General features: G+C 37.2%; 1 protein-coding gene across 4 annotated transcripts in view; it reads left to right on the forward strand.

The window, feature by feature from the left end:
- Positions 1 to 20,422, forward strand: part of ALG5 (ALG5 dolichyl-phosphate beta-glucosyltransferase) — a 33,448-nt gene that overhangs the window by 12,561 nt on the left and 465 nt on the right. For all 4 annotated transcript variants that reach the window (XM_022574680.3, XM_022574679.3, XM_089899666.1 and 1 more), the window contains 4 exons: positions 2,384 to 2,497; positions 5,954 to 6,013; positions 11,398 to 11,549; positions 18,497 to 18,582. In XM_022574680.3, the coding sequence (XP_022430388.1) occupies positions 2,384 to 2,497; positions 5,954 to 6,013; positions 11,398 to 11,549; positions 18,497 to 18,582 (412 nt within the window). The remainder of the gene's footprint in view (positions 1 to 2,383; positions 2,498 to 5,953; positions 6,014 to 11,397; positions 11,550 to 18,496; positions 18,583 to 20,422) is intronic.

A 20,422-nucleotide genomic window follows, 5' to 3' on the forward strand; every position in this document is an offset into this window, starting at 1 on the left:
AGAAGAGCATGCCAGTCAGCAGAGCAAGAAAATATTTAACCATGAAATCGTTGATTTAACCATGAAATCGTGCTCTTCACCTCCCTGATCCCATATGGAGAAAGATTTGAGAGAAGAGCATGCCAGTCAGCAGAGCAAGAAAAGACAGAAGTAGGAACTCTTGGGGTATGTACTAGAAGCAGTGAGTTTTTTCTGACAGGGTCACAGGATATGCAGAAAGGAGAAAAAGAAAATAAGATTGATGCAATATCATCGTGGGCTTTAAATGCACCCATTGATTTATTTATTCAGCCCACATCTGAGTGCTCACTAAGTGCCACGTACTTCATTAGAGATGCCAAGATGAAAGATACCTGTCCTGTCCATAGGGTATCATAGTTCACTAGTGTTATAAATGCTCCAGTATAAATGCTCTGGGAGGAGCAGCAAAGACTTCCCACAGGAGATAAATTCTGGATGGACTCTTGAAGGAGGATTAGGAATTCTCTAGGCAAAATTCGAGGCAGGGAGCTTGCAGAGGAGAACATGGACAAAGACACAACAAAGGAACTTCTGGTGGTACATGAGGCTTGACTTTAGAGATACGCTGGACGGTTATGTGGGTGTAGATCACAGACTTTAGGCTAGGGGCTGCTAGACTTTCACCATTGACAGAGTGACAGCAGCCAGCGCAGTGGTGTAGGCAAGGTACCATGAATATTTGGATTATTATGGTGACACAACAGAGGAAGAGGAAAAGATGAATATGAGAGGTATGCAAAGCGAGGTAGAATTGTGTCAGGTGATCGGAGAGAGCAGTGAGTTACCAGTAAGTAGCCTTGGGTACCTGAGAGGGGGAGGATGTCGTTAGAGAAGAGGTGAAACACTGGAAGAGGAGCTGGTTTAAGAGACAATATGTTTAGTTGAGTTTGAGCCATACTGAGTTTGAGATGCCAAGTAGTGGTATCCAGAATAGCCTGGTGGAGAGGGTGTGAGAGTCATCCACATGTATCAGCTGAGAGTTGAAGCCATTCAGTTGGCAAGGAAGAGGGTATAGAAGAAAAGGAGGGCCAAGAACCAAGCCTTGGGGCAAAGAGGCACATGAGGAAGAAGAAAAATCAGAAAGAACGGAGGGGAGAGGGTGTGACTGAATGGACAACAGTGGGAGCAGCTAACTTAGACTCTTTCCAAGAAGTCTGGCAGTGAAGTGGAGGCCATCCAGATAGGATGTGAGAGTAGCAGGCATTCAAAAGCCCCCTTTAGAAAAAGCGATGAGGTGGCTGAAACAAGTTTGAGGGCAAAGGCAATTTTCCATTACTATTGTGTAACAGCCTACAGTTCAGCCTTATCATGTATCATTGAAATAGTCCTTTATTGTTTTTTTTATTTCAAACATATAGCTACAGATTTTGTGCCTTGTAATGTTTACTCTTTTCCAAAACTTGATAAAGTTTATAGATTAAATATAACATTTTTATTTCTGCTTTTTTACCCATATTCTAACAGATATGATAAAGAAAATTATAGATACTAATTAGCCTTATACTATACAATAATTGGTCAAATTTCTGTCTAGATTTGTATACATACATCTTATCTATAGCCACACTGCTGAGTGACACAAAGCTGTATTCTGTATCAAACCATAAATATATTTACACTTAAGACACACTGTATTCACTCACATGCACCATGAATGAAGAGTTGATGCATAAATAGTTTATTTCTGGGTGAAATATACACTCGTAGAGCCATATCCTGCCCAAAAGACCAATCAATTCAAAATTGAATGGCATAATTTAGCTAAGTGTCAGATGCCTCAGATAACAAAATAACATTTGAATATATCCATACTTTCTAAATTTTAGTGACATTCCACATTTATTTATTCAACAATTAATTTAAGATACTTTAGATTCCATAATAAAAGACACTGAAGATCTATCATGTGATAGATGATGCATGTCATAGCAGAGCTATCTATGTTTTGTTCTTCATATGCTGCTGTAAGGAACCCCTGATCCCTTTTATGCAGCATAATCCATATACAATACAGATATAATATTTATGATAGGTATTTTACATTTTTATTCTTACTGATGCAGCATATCTTTAACTTATCCAAATCTATTTTCTTATCTTGATATTTTCCAAGGTATTAATAGTATGACTTCACAAAGTTTTAAAAATCATGAAATAGACATTAGCTACTTTTGGAAAGATCTTATCAATGTAATTTGCGTTCAGTGAACTTCGGCTTCTTTCTGCCATTTCATACCTAATATTTAATTCTTGGATATTTTAAGTACAAACTGATATGTCACCGAATTTAACAAACTGATATGTCACCAAATTTAACCTTGATTTTAAGCAACTTTCTTTTCTTTGAAATTTTTAAATCCAGGGTGTATTCAGTTCTCGAGGAAAAAAGATCCTTATGGCAGATGCTGATGGAGCCACAAAGTTTCCAGATATTGAGAAATTAGAAAAAGGACTGAATGATCTACAGCCTTGGCCTGTGAGTATAAGAATATAGTTTAAACAATATTCATTAAAGAATAGAGGGGGTCTAAAGTAAAGTTAAAATGATATTTACCTGTAAGTTAAACAATTGGGAGATTTTTTTTTTTTTTGGTGTGAAATTCCTGTATACAGTCCCACAGAAGAGCTAATATTTTATTATAAACATTTGCTGATTTTCTGAGATTCACTTGACAATTACTTATTTAATATTCTGTCCGTCTCTCTCGATTTTAAATTGCTTTACTTCTACCAGAGTTTTAGTATTTATCATGCATATTTAGCTAAGTCTTTTATTTAAAAGCATAGACTGAGACTTCTGGGTAAAGATGTGAAATGAAACTGGATCACCAGACTCTTGTTTTTGATGAAACAAACAAAAACAAAACACAATCAGCAATCTCTCAAAAAAAGATTATGTGTAAGTTCGTGCCATAACTTCAGAAAGTGGAGGTTGACTTTCACTCAGTATAATACATTCGACTTTCATCCAAATTGCTATGTATATCAGCAATTTGTTCCTTTTCATCACTAAGTAATATTCCATTGTATGGGTGTACCACAGTTTCTTTATCCGTCCAGCTGTTGAAGGACATTTGGACTGTTTTCCAGCATTTGGCAATTATGAATAAAGCCAGTATCAACATTAGTTTAAAAAAAAAAGTAGAGGTTGAGGAAAGAAAGAAAATCTTGGTGCCGTTCCCACCTCTTAAAAGCCATTTAGAGAAAGAAGATGAATTTATCAAATTCTGAGCGTTTTTAAAAATATTCCCAATCTAGAAAGAATCAGACTTCAAGAATGAGTTAGCACCCATAGACAACCGTATCCCAGGATTCTAGCAGAAGCGGAAATTGCTAGGGCTCGCCATTGTCCTGGCCTCAGACTGGGTTTGGGTTGATCACAGATCCACGTGATTGGATCCATTCCTCAGAGGAGTGTACCCTTGTCCTTGTACAGGGCACGACAAAATCTCACAACAGCAAGGAACCCAGATAACCCAGGAAAGCTACATAGAGCTTTAGGGTGCTCCCCGCCACCACCAAATATAATCCTCAGGCCTTGAGACTCTAGTTCAGAAGGGAAAAATAGGTATCACGAAAGGTAGAAGTTTATCAAGGAGAATTCACCTATACTGTACAAGAGCTACCTATGTTAATCATGACAAAATGAAAAGAAATAAATGGCAGCTACACCAACATATTGCTACAGAAAAAGAATTAAAGAAAGTTTCATACAAAAGGAATATAAACCCCATCTGAAAGCCAGTGTAATCCAAGGAAAAGGATAAAATTACATAAGAGTATTTTTGCTAAAGAAATAATACTTAATGAAAGTAAGAATTCAGCAACACAGGCAATTTGAAGGTGAGATGACAATTGCAGATTTAAGAAAACAAATTGAGGGCCAAAATAAGATCAATAAATGGAACTATCCATGAATGAAATAGACCAAATTTAAACCTAATTATTACATTTGTTAAAATATTATTATATATTTGTTAAAATAATCCTTGATCATTCAAAAAGTAAACAATTTAAAACACCACACATAGAAAACCTATTAAAGCAAAACATCCAAAACCCAGAAAATTTAATAATAATTACAAAAATTCATCTCATATTTCTCTTCCTAGGAATAAATATCTATTTAATTTCATAGCTTGTGAAATATTGTTTCTTCCTCCACCATCACCCACTCCCATTTGTTTTTTCAAGATACTAAATAAATTAACTAATATCATTCTTAAAAGAATTAGTTTTGCAAATATCCCTTTTACCTGTGCTATTCAAAGCAGTAGCCATTTGTGGCTATTTAAGTCAATTAAAATTAAATAAAATTTTACTTCTTCAGTCTCACTGACCACATTGCAAATACGTGTGGTTAGTAGCTACCTTATTGGCTGACACAGATGTAGAGCATGTCCAAAATCAAAGTGATTTTGGACAGTGAAATTATTAAATTATTATTGGATATGTTACATGTTCACTCTTACTAAAAAAAGTATGTCTTTTTTCATCTCTTAGTAAATCATGATAAGCTAAAAGAAAAGTCCAACTGGTGAAATTCTTGGGTTTGATATCCTAGTTCTCTCCAGAGAATCTACGGAGACTTGATAAATTTCTCCCGCCTTATTTCTCTACCTTGGAGACCCAAGAGTGGGAGGGAGAGTGGAAGGTGTCAGATTGTTAGCTGCCTATATGTCATTCTGTGGTGGGGCAAAGAAAAGTTAAATGATTCAGCCAAAGTCAGGGGGTGAACCAAACCATACACTGGAAAAAAAAATCTGAACCTTCCTCTTGTAAATCCAGGTCCTCTGAAAAGGAAAGGAGTTCTGATGTCATCTCTTTTTCTAATCCTAACCCAATTTATTGCATTGTTACTATAAATGTTGAGTTTTTGTTTTGTTTTGTTTTTTGTTTTTTTGCGGTATGCGGGCCTCTCACTGCTGTGGCCTCTCCCATTGCGGAGCACAGGCTCCGGACGTGCGGGCTCAGCGGCCGTGGCTTACGGGCCCAGCCGCTCCGCAGCATGTGGGATCTTCCCAGACCGGGGCACGAACTCATGTCCCCTGCATCGGCAGGCGGACTCTCAACCACTGCGCCACCAGGGAAGCCCTATGATGTATTTTTAAATCCTCTGGAGCTAGTCCTTCGTCACTCTTAGAATTTTCTCGGCTCTTCTTCATTCTTTATTTTTCAATATTAACTTCCAGATCAGCTTGTCTAAATCAATGAAAAGTTATTTTTATGTTTTCATTGGTATGGCGTTAAATTTAAAGATTAGCTTAATGAGCATTGCCTTTTCAGTGCTGTCAGTGCATCCTCTCATCCATGGTCATGGCATGCCCTCTGTGGCTGGATTTTTTTGTTTCCTTTGGTTGCATTTATATCTTTCCTTTATTTAGACCTTGCCACATTTCTTGTAAAGTTTATAGATTTTTCTTATTGATGTTATAAATACTGTCTTTTCTTCCATTATATCTTCTGATCACTGTTTGTACATATGAAGGCTAAAATATTATATATATATTCATTTTGTGCCCACTCATCTTTTTACATTCTCTTATTGTTTGTAGTAGGTTTTCAGTTGATATTCTTGGGTTTCCATAATGTAATGATTATATATAAAATCATACCATCTACAGATAACCCTTTTCTTTCTAATACTACTACTTTTTCTTATAATTATATTGATACAGTGTTTTCAATTAGAAAAATCACTTAAATATATGACTTTTGAAATAATGCATGCCCCTTATATTTAGCCCTGAATAGTGTCATCTTGGTAAATACAATTAGAGTTGTTTAAGTTGTACATATTCTGAATTCCTCAGTAAACCTTTAAAGATATTTAATGTTACTTTTTAAAAAAATAGTTTCTAAAAAATGAGGTATTCACATTGAAAATAAATATTTTTATTAATGATACTTATTTCACTGCTTTTTTCCTCAGGATCAAATGGCTATTGCATGTGGATCTCGAGCTCATTTGGAAAAAGAATCAATTGCTCAGGTGAGGCTTTCATCATGGATCAGTTTTCTCCTTTTTTACATATACATTAGCATGAGATAAGCTTTCATACTTAATCTCATAAAGATGAGGTTCCTTTCAGAAGAAAGGATTAGCATATTCAGGAATTGATTTTTTTTTTTTTTTCATGAGTATACAAGGAGGATGTAGACTTCACTTTGATTTTGGATACAAGCAGCTCTTTTTTTAAGACACAAAGAGAGTCCCCATTCAGTTATTATATAAGGCAAATTTCTCCAAATGATCCATTTTTGAACCTATCAACTTGCCTTTAGTTTTTCTCATGTCAGCACACTTAAGTACTATATTTTAAGTTTTATTCAAAGTTTAAATTTGTTTTTAACTGTTCCTCTTAGAAAAGCATTATACCTTCAGATTTGTAAAGTTGTACTGCCCTTTTTAGTATATTCAAAAAAATCACTGAAGACATGAACTTCTTCAGGTTGTAATTTACAGATCAGGCTAAGAAGCTGGAGTAACTTTGAGGAAAAAAATATAATAAGGAACTACTCTATGCAGTATTTTTTATTTTAATTATTTTTTCACTTGAAAACGTAGACCTAATGTATCAAGCTCCGTAATTGTCCATTATATTCTTAACAGTTCATCTACTAGATTGGTCAAGTAGATCAAGAATAAAGCCATATTTTCAGTGCAAGGTCAAAATTATCTGGGGTGTTTTGTTTGTTTGTTTGTTTTTTCTTTAATGCATGTTCTTAGGCCAATCCCAGACACTAAGTCAGACTCTAGCCACGGGACCAGGAATGTGCCTTTTTAACAGTTTCCCAGGTCACCCTATGCATACCAGAGTTTGAGAACCAGTGGAATTAAAGATTGAACCTTTCCCTTAGTGATTCTGAAGTAGGACATGAAAATATTCTCATTTTTTTCCCAAGATATACTGATGTCAGAGTCATAAAATCCCTTAAGGATTTTGCTCAAATGTGGAAACCTGAACTTTCCTTTTTTTGTTTTTGTTTTTTTTTTCGCGGTACGCGGGCCTCTCACTGTTGTGGCCTCTCCCGTTGCGGAGCAAAGGCTCTGGACGCGTAGGCTCCGCGGCATGTGGGATCTTCCCGGAACAGGGCACGAACCCGTGTCCCCTGCATCAGCAGGCGGACTCTCAACCACTGCACCACCAGGGAAGCCCCTCCTTTTTTTAAGAAATAAATAATTTTAACATCTTCAGCATCTAGTCCAATTGTAACTCTCTAACCCTATGGACTGTTATTGGTGTTTCAAAAAGGTTAATCTGTTAACCATAGAGAATCAAACTCCTAGAAATTTAACACTGAAAGAGTTTAGAGATTAGCTAGTCCAACTTCATCACTTTACTGATACACAAGAGATAAGGAAAGAAAAAGTGCATGTGCGAAATGTTCAGCACATTATTTATCATTGTGAAATACTAGAAACTATAAAATACTAAATCCCAACACTAGAAAGTGTACATATTTCCCCTGGACGAAATGTCATGCAGTGATAAAATAGATGATAATGGAGACTGTATAATCATGTTGGGAAATACTAAAATATTAGGTTGTATGGAGAAAAAACAGTATGATATTGTAAATACAGTATAATTGTGTAAAAAACACTTAATGAAAATAGACTGATGTTAATTTAAGGGTTTTGTGAGTAAATTTGGTCCTTTTTTAAAATATATATATAGATAGGGGAAAAGAGGATTATCTACTTAGAAAGGAAAAAGGGTTGGAGAAATAGGAGGCAGTAATTAGGAAGCAGTTGAAGTAATCTAGGCAAGAAATAGTTGGGACCTGTATTGTTGGTGGCAGTAGAAAAGAACTGTGGTTTTTGATTTTGTTTTTAACGGTGCAAATTCTCTCACTTAGAACTTCCATTGGTTGAAAACTCTGAATTTTTTTCCAGAATAGTAAGATGAGGCTGTGCTATGGTCTGAACCTTCTTTTACCTAGTGATGCTTTTAACCAGTCATCAAGGGATCTATTCGAGGATCTATGCGTTTATAATTTATCTTATCATCTATCCATCCATTCCTCCATCTGTAAAACTTAGTTACTGACATAGTGCTTTTGGACCCTACAGAATTGGCTGCTACTCTAGAAAGAAAGGGTAAACTGGTCCACTGACTAGAGATCAGCAGTTGTCCTCTGCAGATGCTACGTATAACTCCTACTGAGTAGGCTTGTAGTTCAAGTCCAGGTGATTCTCACAGAACTATACCTGTCTTATAGAAGGTCATCTCCAAGGGGCAACACAACCATCTGCCACGTGTCCAAGAAAGTGCGGCGTGGCCTTCCACTTCTCAGCCATTAGGGTGTTCTCTTAATGTGCCATAGGTAATATAAATCCTGCATGGTGATCGATCTGTGGACAGTGAGAAAATTATAAAAGTATTAATTAACCAAGATAGTAAACAGCAACTTCAGTAGCCTAACTGTGTAGTTTTCAGTCTTATCTGTCCTAAATACCTTTACACATATTCTCAGTTAATCTTACCGTCTGTTCTGTTGCTCTCCTGGAAGACAAACATGCATGATACAGCACCATTGGAGTCTTTCAGGCATCCTTAAAAGTGTTCATATGCCCATGTGTTCTGTATAACAGTTAAAACAGTCATGTTTATATTGTCTGGGTATTCTCAAACTTTCATTTTTAAATGATTCAAAATAGAATCCATTACTGTTTGTTTGATCTCTTTAGATTTTTTTTGAAGAGTCTGCTTAAGTCTTAGGACTTCTTTAACTTCTCTTTTTAAGATAATAAAATTACCAGTCAGCTTTAAATTTCACCTGAATTCCTTGTTTACACTTCATAAACATTAGAGATGATTGTTAATATTAAAGCAGTGAATGTTTTTAAATATCTACTTCAGAAGTTCATATGCTATTCTATGACTTTGTTACCTTCATTTAACTAAATAAGTCTATCCTGTAGTATGTTTTTAGATGTCTTCTAAATTCTAAGATATTTTGCCAAGTTTTAAAAATTAAAGAAGGTTCCAGTTGTTTGTAGATTATATTGTTATGCTTTTCAATATGTTAGAAAACAAATAAGTTAAAGTCCTCATGTGAACTCAACATGTTTCTGTTTTTTAAAAAAATAGCCATTATCCTAAAACAAACAAAAATCTATTAACATCCAAGCAAAAGCAGTCATGAATATTTTCATTTGGTTACTAGTAAGCTCATCTAAATCATGTTAAAAATCATTCAAGGAGAATAGTTTATAGGTATTATTTTTCTACCTTTTTTTTTTTTTTTTTTTTTGCGGTACACGGGCCTCTCACTGCTGTGGCCTCTCCCGTTGTGGAGCACAGGCTCCAGATGCGCAGGCCCAGCGGCCATGGCTTACGGGCCCAGCCGCTCCGCGGCACGTGGGATCCTCCCGGACTGGGGCACGAACCCACGTCCCCTGCATCGGCAGGCAGACTCTCAACCACTGCGCCACCAGGGAAGCCCAATTTTTATTTTTCTATCTTTTGATTTCTGTTTGTTCCTTTCCTAAGCATAAATGCTCTTTTGGAGGTTTAATCTGTCAACCAGTATTTATTGGAAATATTTTAAATTAAAGGCACTGAGCAAGCTGTTGTGAGATTCCCAAAGTATTTTAAGATGAGGTTTCTGCCCTATCTGCTTAGAGAGGTAAGACATACTTACATCAAAACATAACTAACGATTCTAGGTGATCATTGATAAGTGCTAGAGCTTTTCAAAGAGTTTGTTTTATGTACCCTATAGATAAGTATTTTATTCTTCCTTCCCTTCTTGCCCTATTTAATACACAAGTGAAACTGTGGTCAGGAGGTTAAAGTGAGCTTTCAAGCCTTCTTCCCTTATTAAAAGCTTTTATTAAGTTTCTGTTACTTCCTGTACCAAACACTTGGTTAAAGGCTTTAATATTATCTCATTTAAACTTTACCTTTGTGAGGCAGGCATTTTCATTCTAGATGAGCAAAGTGGGATTTAGAGAGTAGAAGTAACTTGTTCAAGGTCAGCCTGCTAATCATTTTTTTTTTAATAAATTTATTTATTTTTGTCTGCATTGGGTCTCCGTTGCTGCATACAGGCTTCCTCTAGTTGCGGCGAGTGGGGGCTACTTTTCGTTGTGGTGCACGGGCTTCTCATTGCGGTGACTTCTCCTGTTGCGGAGCACGGGCTCTAGGCACGTGGGCTTCAGTAGTTGTGTCACGCAGGCTCAGTAGTTGTGGCACACGGACCTAGTTGCTCTGCGGTATGTGGGATCTTCCTGGACCAGGGCTCGAACCCATGTCCCCTGCATTGGCAGGCGGATTCTCAGCCACTGCACCACCAGGGAAGCCCACAGCCTGCTAATTATTAATGGAGCCAGGATTCAAATATAGGCCTGCTCAGCTCCGTGGCTTTTCTTCCCATCATTTTTTCACTGTTGAGTCATGATTTTGTTCCATGGTGATAGAAAAAGACATGTGAATGAAGAACAGTACTAAAGATTACAACAATGAAAAAGAAAATCCAAAAGGAGGAAAGGACTTTTATTTAGTAGGATGAGATATTAAATATTCTGCATAGACTTTTACTGGTTTGCTTATGTGCATATGTAATATATCATTCCATGGGTCTATTACCATAATTATAGAAAACTCTAAGAGATCTTATATTTTTTTAATCCTAAATATGAAAGTCTTGAATTCAGTGATAGTTAATGATTTTTTTTAAGTTTGCGTTGTTTAATGAATAATGGAATATGTGTCATGTATAACGACTAATAACAATAGTGAATTCTCAGATAGGATTAGACTACTTAAGTTTAATATCCAAAGTATTAAAGAACTTTCCTGTTAAAATATATTTAATCAGAAATATCTGTCATAGTTAGAGACACTGGGTTTTTGTTTCAAAGTCCTTTCTAGTCTGTGACACTCGGCTGTACCTCTTCTATCACATCCTCATTAGCTAGGTATCATACTTCAGGTTGAAATCTTAGTGTTTCATTTTTCCAACATATTCTGGTAACTCACCTTTTTTTGAAACTGAAATGTGTTTGGGGCACAAAATATAAGGTGAATGAGATGTTCTCCTGGCTCAGAGCAGCCCTCCAACTGCTGTGGTACATTTCTGGTGCACTGAAGCCCTGACTCTCACAGGCACTGTGATTCTTCTTGTCTGACTCCACCTCCAGGAAGTGAGTAACTACTTTTCTAGCCTCTGTCCAGCTCCAAGCATTAGGCGTCCTCACAGTTTCTAGAATAGACTTTGCCCGTGCAGCTAATGGAACAATGGCGTTCATGTGTGAGATCTACCCAGTCAATTAAGTACTAAGTTGCAGTTGTCTACAGCCAGGTGTTTTCAATGTCTCCTTTATAGATAAATAGAAAAGTCATTTATATTTTGTCTTTGTTTCAGCGTTCTTACTTCCGTACTCTTCTCATGTATGGGTTCCACTTTCTGGTGTGGTTCCTTTGTGTCAAAGGAATCAGGGACACACAGTGTGGGTTCAAATTATTAACTCGAGAAGCAGCGTCACGGACGTTTTCATCTCTCCACATTGAACGATGGTAGGTTCCTAACCGGAATGTGTCTGGTGTATCTTATACAGCAGTTTCTCCAGGTAATGGGCAGCAGCCCTGTAGTCCCATAATGAACATCCAGGTTTAAACAAAATTGACACTTATATATGTAAACTTAATCTGTACCCTTACTGGTTTGGTTCTTATTTATCTCAAACCAAACATAGGGTATAAAGTTATATATTTACCTTAATTGTAGACAGTATAAATTGAGAGGCTTGAAAACATCCTGTTATCTTAAGCTTCCTTTTTTTCCTTCAAAGAAAAAGCTCAGACATATCAAAGCAGAAGAGGGTACCCACTCTCTCTTCTTTCCTTTCTTTTGCAGGAGTAAGTTCCCTCTCCTGCCTAAGACCAATCCTTGGACCTCTGCATCCCCTTCCACCTTTTAACAACCCAATCCTGTTCACTTATTTTCTCTCCTGTGTATTTAGCCTTTTCTCTCAACCACATCTTTCCCATCAGTTTTTTCAAGTTTAAATTTCTCTTGCCATTAGAAAAACACCCTCTCCATTGACCCCTGCCCCCAGCACCCCTTCAACTCTAGCCCTCTTTCCTTTCACAGTGAACCTTTTCTTGGAAAAGTGGTCCATATTCACTGTCCCCATCTTCTCGCTTCCCACTCACTCCTCACCCATCCTCCCATCTAAACATCTAGTTACCCTCCTATGATTAAATCCAATGGTCATGTTTAAGATGACGACTTACCGTCTCAATGAACCTGTCAGCAACATTCGGCCTCTCTTTGTCCCAGACCTCGCCTCGGCTCCCAGCCTTTTTAGGGAATAACAGTCACATAGAAGCCTGAAACCTTGGAGTCATTACAGCCTTCCCCACAGCCCCTCCGTATATCCAGCCCATGACCGAGGCCTGTTGTTTTGAGCTTTTATGTCCCTTCATTCCTCTTCATCTTCACCACAATCCAAGACATCAGTTCCTTTGCTGCAGTCCAAGGGGACCCTTCAGAAATTAGAAGTGATCAGTCAGATGCACCTCTTCTGCTTCCCATTGCCTTTCGGTGCCTTCCAAGGCCTTGAGAGGGATACCAATAGGCAGTATCAGCATTGATATTACGGTCTGGCCCACCTGAGTCTCCAGGTGCGGATTCTTCCTTCTCACCACCGACTGCCCCTCCGTCAAGGCCTCCTTATCCTTCAGATCTTCATTAGGACAACCTGCCCTCACTCTCTGTACCAGATCAGATGCCCCTGATTGTATGCTGCTGCAGTGCCATAAGCCATTCTCGTAGCACCTGTCACATCTGTGGTGGTTTATTTGTGTAATGTTTCTTTTTCTCTATTAAAACATAAGCTCCACAAGAGCAAGAATCCCATCTGATTTTGCTTATTGTATAGCAAAGAGAGTGCCTGGCACATCATAGGTACTCAGTAAATACTGTTGAAAGAATACTTACTGTCAGTACTGGGTTCTGTGTGAATTCTGTTCATGGTGGGAGTCTGCATAATTATTCCAGTAGATGTTCATTTTTATAGTCTCTATAACTTTCATGTGTCTATTTGCAAAGATCTGTTATCTCTGCAGAAAGAGATGTCATATAATCTTCCCAAATAACTTTAAAGAAACTGTAGTTTCAGAATTAAAATTATCAAACATGTTTTTGAATCTTTCTTTCCTAGATTAAAATTTTTTAAGTAATGTATATTTGGTTTTAAATTTTAGATGCATGTTTCTATTATGTTAAAGAATAAAATATATTGATAGTTAATGGACTCCAAAATCAGAGGATCTTATTTATTAAGAAGCCACTCTAGAAATAAAGCCCTCCCTCTGCATTAGATATTTTTCAGTCAGTTGTTATGTCTCCATCTATGGTCAAAGAGCTAGGTTCTTTGTAGTTCAAAAGGAAGGATTTAAAAATGGAGAAGAGTAGGGTTAGGGTCGATGACTTAAAAATTATGAAGTTTCCTTGTCAGGACTGTTGTTAAGTCAGGATTGTTGTAAGGCAGCATTGTCCAACAGAAATATAATATGAGACACAAATGCAAGCCATATGTGTAATTTTACATTTTCTAGTAGCCACATTAAAAAGTAAAAAGAAAGGTGACATTTATTTTAATACTATATTGAACACAATATAAATGTAGTCATTTCAGCGTGCACTCAGTATGAAAAAAATACTGAGCTATTTTACATGCTTTTCTTTGTGCTGTGTCTTCAGAGTACAGTACATCTCAGTTCAGACTAGCCACATTTCAGTTGCCCAACAGCCAGCCACATGTGGCTAGCGTATTGGCCAGCACTGTTCCAAGGTTTTATGGGTTTTTTAAGTTAAAAAACATGTTCTTATTTTTTTCTTCTTTAAATTTTATGTTCATGTGCATGCCTTTTTAATTATTTATTTGCAATTTGATTGGCATAATATTGACCTGACTTAAAATTTTAGCCTCTCACGTCTCTCTTTAGGGTCCAGTTATGTTTATGTTGTGCCCATAAAGGAGAACCTGATTAGCAGTATACCCTTCACCACAGTTATGTTTCATTGTCTTTATTTAAACATCTCTGTTCCTTCACTTCAATCAAGAAAGACTAAAGAGCAGATTTGTTTTTTCTTATGCAGCATAAGTTTTAGAAACCAAATTGTGCATCCACTCATTTCCATATGTGTCTTCTTAGATGGTTCTTTTAAGAGGACTTGTTCTAAAGATTCACAGAATTTTTTCTCGTAACTTTCAGGGAATCCAAGTCAAGTAGAGTTTCTAGGTATTACAACACTTCAAGGTATACGCTGTACTGCTGAAGTTAAAAGACTACAGGCATCTCTTTGATTCCGAATTACTTGAGTATGGGTAACGTTAAATGTTAAATATAAATATGTATATAAAATCTCCATCCTCTGAACTCTACCTCACCTAAATTCTTTCCATTTAATGTTAAGGTATAATTTGACCCAATTTATGAATAATTTTTTAAATGGATTCTTTGAAATGTATTTCTAGTGAATTTTTTTAAATTTTTAATCAATGTTATTCATGTTTATAATTTAAGGTCATTCCATCAGGCTTATAACAAGAAAACAGTTGTCCTTTGCCCCATCTCCGTCCATCCCCCATTCCTGCTCCCTCATTCTAGTCACTTTCATCTCTTTACTGCTTGTTTGTGGTGTTTGCTTTCACATTGAAAACAATGGGTCTGCATAGCTACGTCTCAGTTTTTCAGTTTTAGATATTAATTTCCACAATAGGAAATCAATGGACAAGTATTTCGTTCTCTTAAACTCCTGTACACCCTCCACAGATATGCTCCTAATACAGTTTTAAAATAATGTTTGCTTAGCTCAGCATTGATCATTATAGCTGGGTAAAGAGAATTCAAATTTGAGCCGTAGCATGCAATGGGATTATACGACCCACATAGTTGTAGTACTTTTTGTTTTTCTAAAGGTAATAACTGGAGCTTTTTGCTGGCATTACTTGACCGTGGACCTAACACTTGTCCTCACTCTCTGACAGAAGCATAAGTTCCCAGACACATCAGATTATGCCTCAATTCCATCTTTTTCTTGGAGATGGAAAGCCTTTCTCATTGGCTCTTTCTTTCTAGTTGTGTCCTGGCCTGCTGCAGCTCCTGTCCTAGATCTTGTTTTTCTTGGTTTCCATCCTAATTTAGTAGAGCACACCTCTCTTACACCTCCTAAAAAATATGAGAAAGACACTGCAAGACCCCACATGTAGAGACATGCCTTGATTCTACCCTCACACTTGTTTACCAGTTAGCTGGAGAAAGAGTTATAGGTTGGAAATCCTTTTTCCTCTGGATTTGGAAAGCATTGCTCTGTTGTCTTTGGCATCAGTGTTTCTGTGGAAAAGCCCACTTCTGTCAATAATCTAATCTTGATTCCTTGTCTATGGCATGTTTTTTCCACCCCACTTTGGAAGCCTTTTATTCAGTGTTTTGAAATGTCATGACTCAGCGACTTAACGTGGCTCTTTTTCATGCATTTTGTTGAGTACTCAGGAAGCCCTCTAAGTCTGGAAACCCATGTCCTTTAGTTCTGAGAAATGTCCTTTATTCATTTCTTTGATGATCTCCTCTGTCTTTTCCCTCTTCTCTCTTATAAAACAGATATAGAGCTTCCCTATTGAGCCTTTCATTTTATCTTCTCTCCCTCTTCCTATTTTTCTTCTTTTGAGATTTCCTCAATTTTATCATCTAACCTTCCTTTTAAATTTTTATTTCTGCTATCAAAACCTCAATTTCCTGCAATTCTTATATTCTAGTATTCATTTTTCTAAATCTGTTCTTGTTTCATGACTACAGTAGCTTCCACTAACACTTTATTTTCTTCTTTCCTTGCATTGTTTCTGTTGCTCCAGTTTTTTTTCTTTATGTTTGTTTTTATCATTAACGTTTATCCTCAGATATCTTTAGTATGGTGCTAAAAATTTTAGCTCAGCAGCAGCTGGGTGCGTGGTCAGCAAACTCTGACTGACTGATAGATTTCACTACAAATTAAACTAGTGGGGCCATTTTGTGTGGGTAACTCCCAGCTGTCACTATGTTTGGGGCTGGTCATTTTCACTAAAGTGGGATCCTTCAATTTGCTGCCTAAGAAATATGATCCTGGCTGCCAGCATTCACAGAACCGGCTGGAAGAAAGGAGAATCTCATACAGATTTTCAGTGAGCCCTCCGGTTTGCAGCCCACCTGCACCTCCACTTACAGAGGTCACTTGGGCCCTTGATGCCTGAGCCTCGGGGGCTCTGTGGTGCCCATTAACCTGCTCTGGGCTTCTCCCTCTGCCGTTGTCTACTTTCTAGTTACCACTTGTCTAGCTACTTTCCAACGTTCACATTTTTTTTTTTGTTACTCTCACCTTCTCCTCTTTTTGTTCTTGTATGGTTATCCCATCATTGTCGTTTTAATTTTAGTGGGATTTCAGGAGGGAGCAGTAGGGTGTGTGTGTGTGCCATGTTTAGCAGAGTCTCAACACACTCTTTGTTCTTCAGAAATACATCTGTTCCTGAGGTAGCAGCTGTATCAGGAACTGAATAACAAAAGAAAACGTGGTGACTCTGCCCTTCCCACATTTACCAAAACTCAAGAAGTCATTTCAGTTGGAGAATAACCCTTATGCTGCTTCTCTTTATTGGCATAAGGTTCCATCCAGAAGTACTTGGTATTTTAATTATAATGTTTCCTTTGGTAACAGATTGGTCTCTTATTTGTAATATGGTGATACAAACTGCAGTTTGTTTTGTTTTGTGGTTTTTTGTTGTTTTGGGTTTTTTTTTTTAAATAAACATCTCATGTCTTCTAAAATGTTTAAGGGGAGAAGTGTATAATAAAAATAATAGTTTATAAGATGAATAGCCCTTTCAGTTTTTTTAATATAAAAAAATTGATTTGTATTTCAGTTTATCAGTGGTTTTTTACCCCACTCCTTTTCATTCATCATTTTTATGTTGTTTTGTGTCTTTGATAAGTCACTAATTCTATATGATATCTTTGGAGAAATACTTAATAATCTTGATCTGATTATTAATTAGCATTACTCAGCAGCCCATTAGGTAACTTTTTGGTTTTATGTTAAAGGAAAGTTTTAAGGGTTAATATTCAAATTATTTCCTTCTTTCATGAGTGTCACAATTCTACTTAACGGAAGTTTTACTTAGTCCTTTTAGAAACACAAAGAACACTTTTGTAGATGGTTTTATCATCTTAGGTAAATATTTTATTAGGATAAGGAAAAGCATTAAGTGTTTTAAAAAAAAATAGTTTTCATATTGAATTATCCAAACACTTGGGATTTAAACTAGTTGCATAATGGATGGTGGTGGTATTGTAGCCAAGAAAACAAAACTCCCAAATTCAGATTGTCTGGAATCAGGGAAATCAGATAGAAGTGGATTTTAGGCATTTTCTTGTTTGTGCTCATATCTTAAAACCAAGCCTGGGAAGTCTGAAGTGTGTTCCATGCAGTCTAGAAAGTGGGGCGTTTCATGTCTCAAGAATGAAAGCAAAACAGTGAAAGACTTCAGTGCTTTTCGAGACAAGTAAAAGCATGAAGTGCAGCACAGGCAGTGGTGCTTCTCTTTCTGAGTTTAATGCCAGTGAAAGGAAGCAACTGGTTGAGAGAATTTTGTAAAAATCCAGGAAAACTTCTAAATCAGGATTCAAAAATGTTAAGGAAAGCAGATTCGACGAAAACGAAAGGGCTGGTTGAAGAGGAGCTTTTTAAGAAAGAGTCTTTCCTATGTAGAAGGAAGGCTGAGCTGGGAATTCAGGCTAGAGATGATTTTAAGTGTATGTTAAAATGAGACAACGTATCTAATTCCTATGTATATATGTGGTTATACCCACGAGGCCTTTCAGGCCAGCCTAAACTGGCTTTTCACTTCCACCAGCTGCCAGTACTGTATTGGCCAGGACGGCATTGGGGAGGGGAAGAGGGAAGGCAGGCCACAGGGACCCCGTACTTAGAAAAGAAACCTTGATTCTTTGGCGGTAGAAGAATGTAATCAAGCAGCTCTAAAGTGACTGAGAACATTCTCTCCTAGTGCTTCTCAAGGTTCTGTTTTACCAGCTCTCTGAATCTGTTGAAAATGCGATCAGTTCTGTTTCTTGAGCTAGTTAAGGCTGGGATTTGAAAACCATCAATCTTGAACATTTCCAGGATTAAATTTTCTCTTGGAGCCCAGGAGGCCATTTCTACCTCTGAGAGTTTCTGAGTTGTGACAGAGACGCCATGTTTCTCATTTATATGTTATGCAGTGACACGCGATGTTATTATTATCTGCCTCGAAGCTCCTGAACTACTTTGCTTTTATTTGACCTTATGTTTATCTGGCCTTCACTTTTACAATATAAGCTTTTATATCTGCTGTGTAAGCTTCTTTAAAATATGCCAAGGTAGAGATTTAATTACACTCTATTTGTCTTTTTAAAAATAAATAGCAATGTATTTTCTATTTCAGGGCATTTGATGTAGAACTGCTTTACATAGCACAGTTCTTTAAGATCCCAATAGCAGAAATTGCTGTCAACTGGACTGAAATTGAAGGTGAGTATATTGTTTACATTACAGCTGATCTTAAGTGGGGGAAGACGTCAGACCATACAGTTGTCCAGTGAAGTCAGCTGGCTTTACTGTCACCCCAGCTCAGCTGTCCTAACTCAGAGGCAGTTTCATAGACAGTAAGCACTGCCTACTAATCCTTGCCACCCTCCTCCAGCTGGCTTACTGCCTTCTGTAAGCCCATAATTCATTCTGTAAATGCCTTCTTCTCCTAAGAAGAAGTCTCTTCTTAGGGTCTTCATTAGGCCTACTGGCTTGCCTAAGCAATTCAATAAAAACTTGTACAGTAGACAGGATCATGGTGATTTCAGGCTAGAAGCAAGGTGAATAGTCTTCAGATAAACTTTATTGTTTGTAATACCAAATTTTTTTTTAGTATTATTTCATTACTCAGTGAGTGTTGAGTACCTACAAACCACTGTGCAAAGCTAAATGAGGAGTTAGTTGTTTTTACTCCAAATGCCCATAATCCATTCACAGCCGATTTTTAACTGGCATCTGTACATATATCCAAAAATGTAAAGATTTCTAAGATTTAAAATGTGAAATCTATCATACTTCCGAATAATTTCTATTCAGAAAAGCTTAGACAGCGCTCACTGTTTAGAATTTAAAATATATTCTATTTTTCTCCTTTGCTTACCTTAGAATGATCCTAAATTAATTCACAGTGTAGGAGCAGTTAACTGGAGACTTTTTCAAAGTCACCTCTCCCCCAGGTAAGCATGGCCTCCTCTTGAAAAGTCACTGTTGAAGTAAGCAACTTCACATGTTTAGGGACAGAAAAAGGTTAAGAACCCATCTGGAAATCATACAAGCTACGTAGACCTCTTGGAGTCTTGCTGAATCATATTGAGTTTACAGCAGTTTGACTAATCTCCACAGTAGCAGCCTAGATCAAAGGGGATGGGAAGCAGGTGAAAGGATGCCTCAGACTCGTTAGGATCAGCCCGGTGGATGTGTCTGTGTTGATCTGTGCCCAGCATAGACTCTATGGGAAGTTGAAGTGGGGAAAAGTAAAAATATGTTTCATTTTATATCAGTTGCTCACTTGCATTTCTCAGAGAGTTGAGTGTTAAATCTCGATAACCAGCACTTAGCAGTTTTTCTGTTAATCATCCCCAAACCCTCAGCCATATACGATCGGTGCCTCCCCACTAGAGCAGGGCCATCTGAAATTCTCACGGTTTAGATCCTCCCAAGTTTTATTTCACTTCAAGGTGTTTTGTTTTTGTTGTTTTTAGAGAAACCACTCACTTTGGCTTTGAAGATATTTAAATCTCTTATCCATGATTTAAATTAATTACGGTGGATGTGTTAACTTCATTGTGGTAATCATTTCACAGTGTATACAGCTATCAAATCATCACGTTGTACACTTTAAATACATTTCAATTTTATTTGCCAATTACACCTCAGTAAAGCTTGTGGTGGGGGGGAGGGGTGGGAAGAAAGGAACAGAGAAAGAAGCTAGAGCATTTGGGCTTCAATCTGGAAATTGTCAGTGATCGTCCTGTGGTCTTTACCACTTCACTCTACCATCCAGCATGCCAGTTACCTGAGATTGGAGGGCAGGGCAGGTCTGCTTCTGGCTTACCAAAAAAACAATTCCAAGGGGTAAAATCAAGGAATATAAGCTTTTAAGACATGCTCAAGGAGGCGGATCTCATGCAGTCAACTGCACTTGGCATGTTGCCATTTGACAACCACTGGACAAGAAGATGGCCTATAGCTAAGGTGTATTTATTTTATCTGATTGAGAGCCTTGGTAGAATTAGAATAAAAGTTGGGTTTTTGTCTTGGCTTTCTTATCTCAGATTATTAA

The sequence above is a fragment of the Delphinapterus leucas genome, chromosome 18, assembly GCF_059928025.1.
Source record: "Delphinapterus leucas isolate spDelLeu-1000000601 "Yukka" chromosome 18, BTC_Dleu_Yukka2, whole genome shotgun sequence".
NCBI lineage: Eukaryota > Metazoa > Chordata > Mammalia > Artiodactyla > Monodontidae > Delphinapterus > Delphinapterus leucas.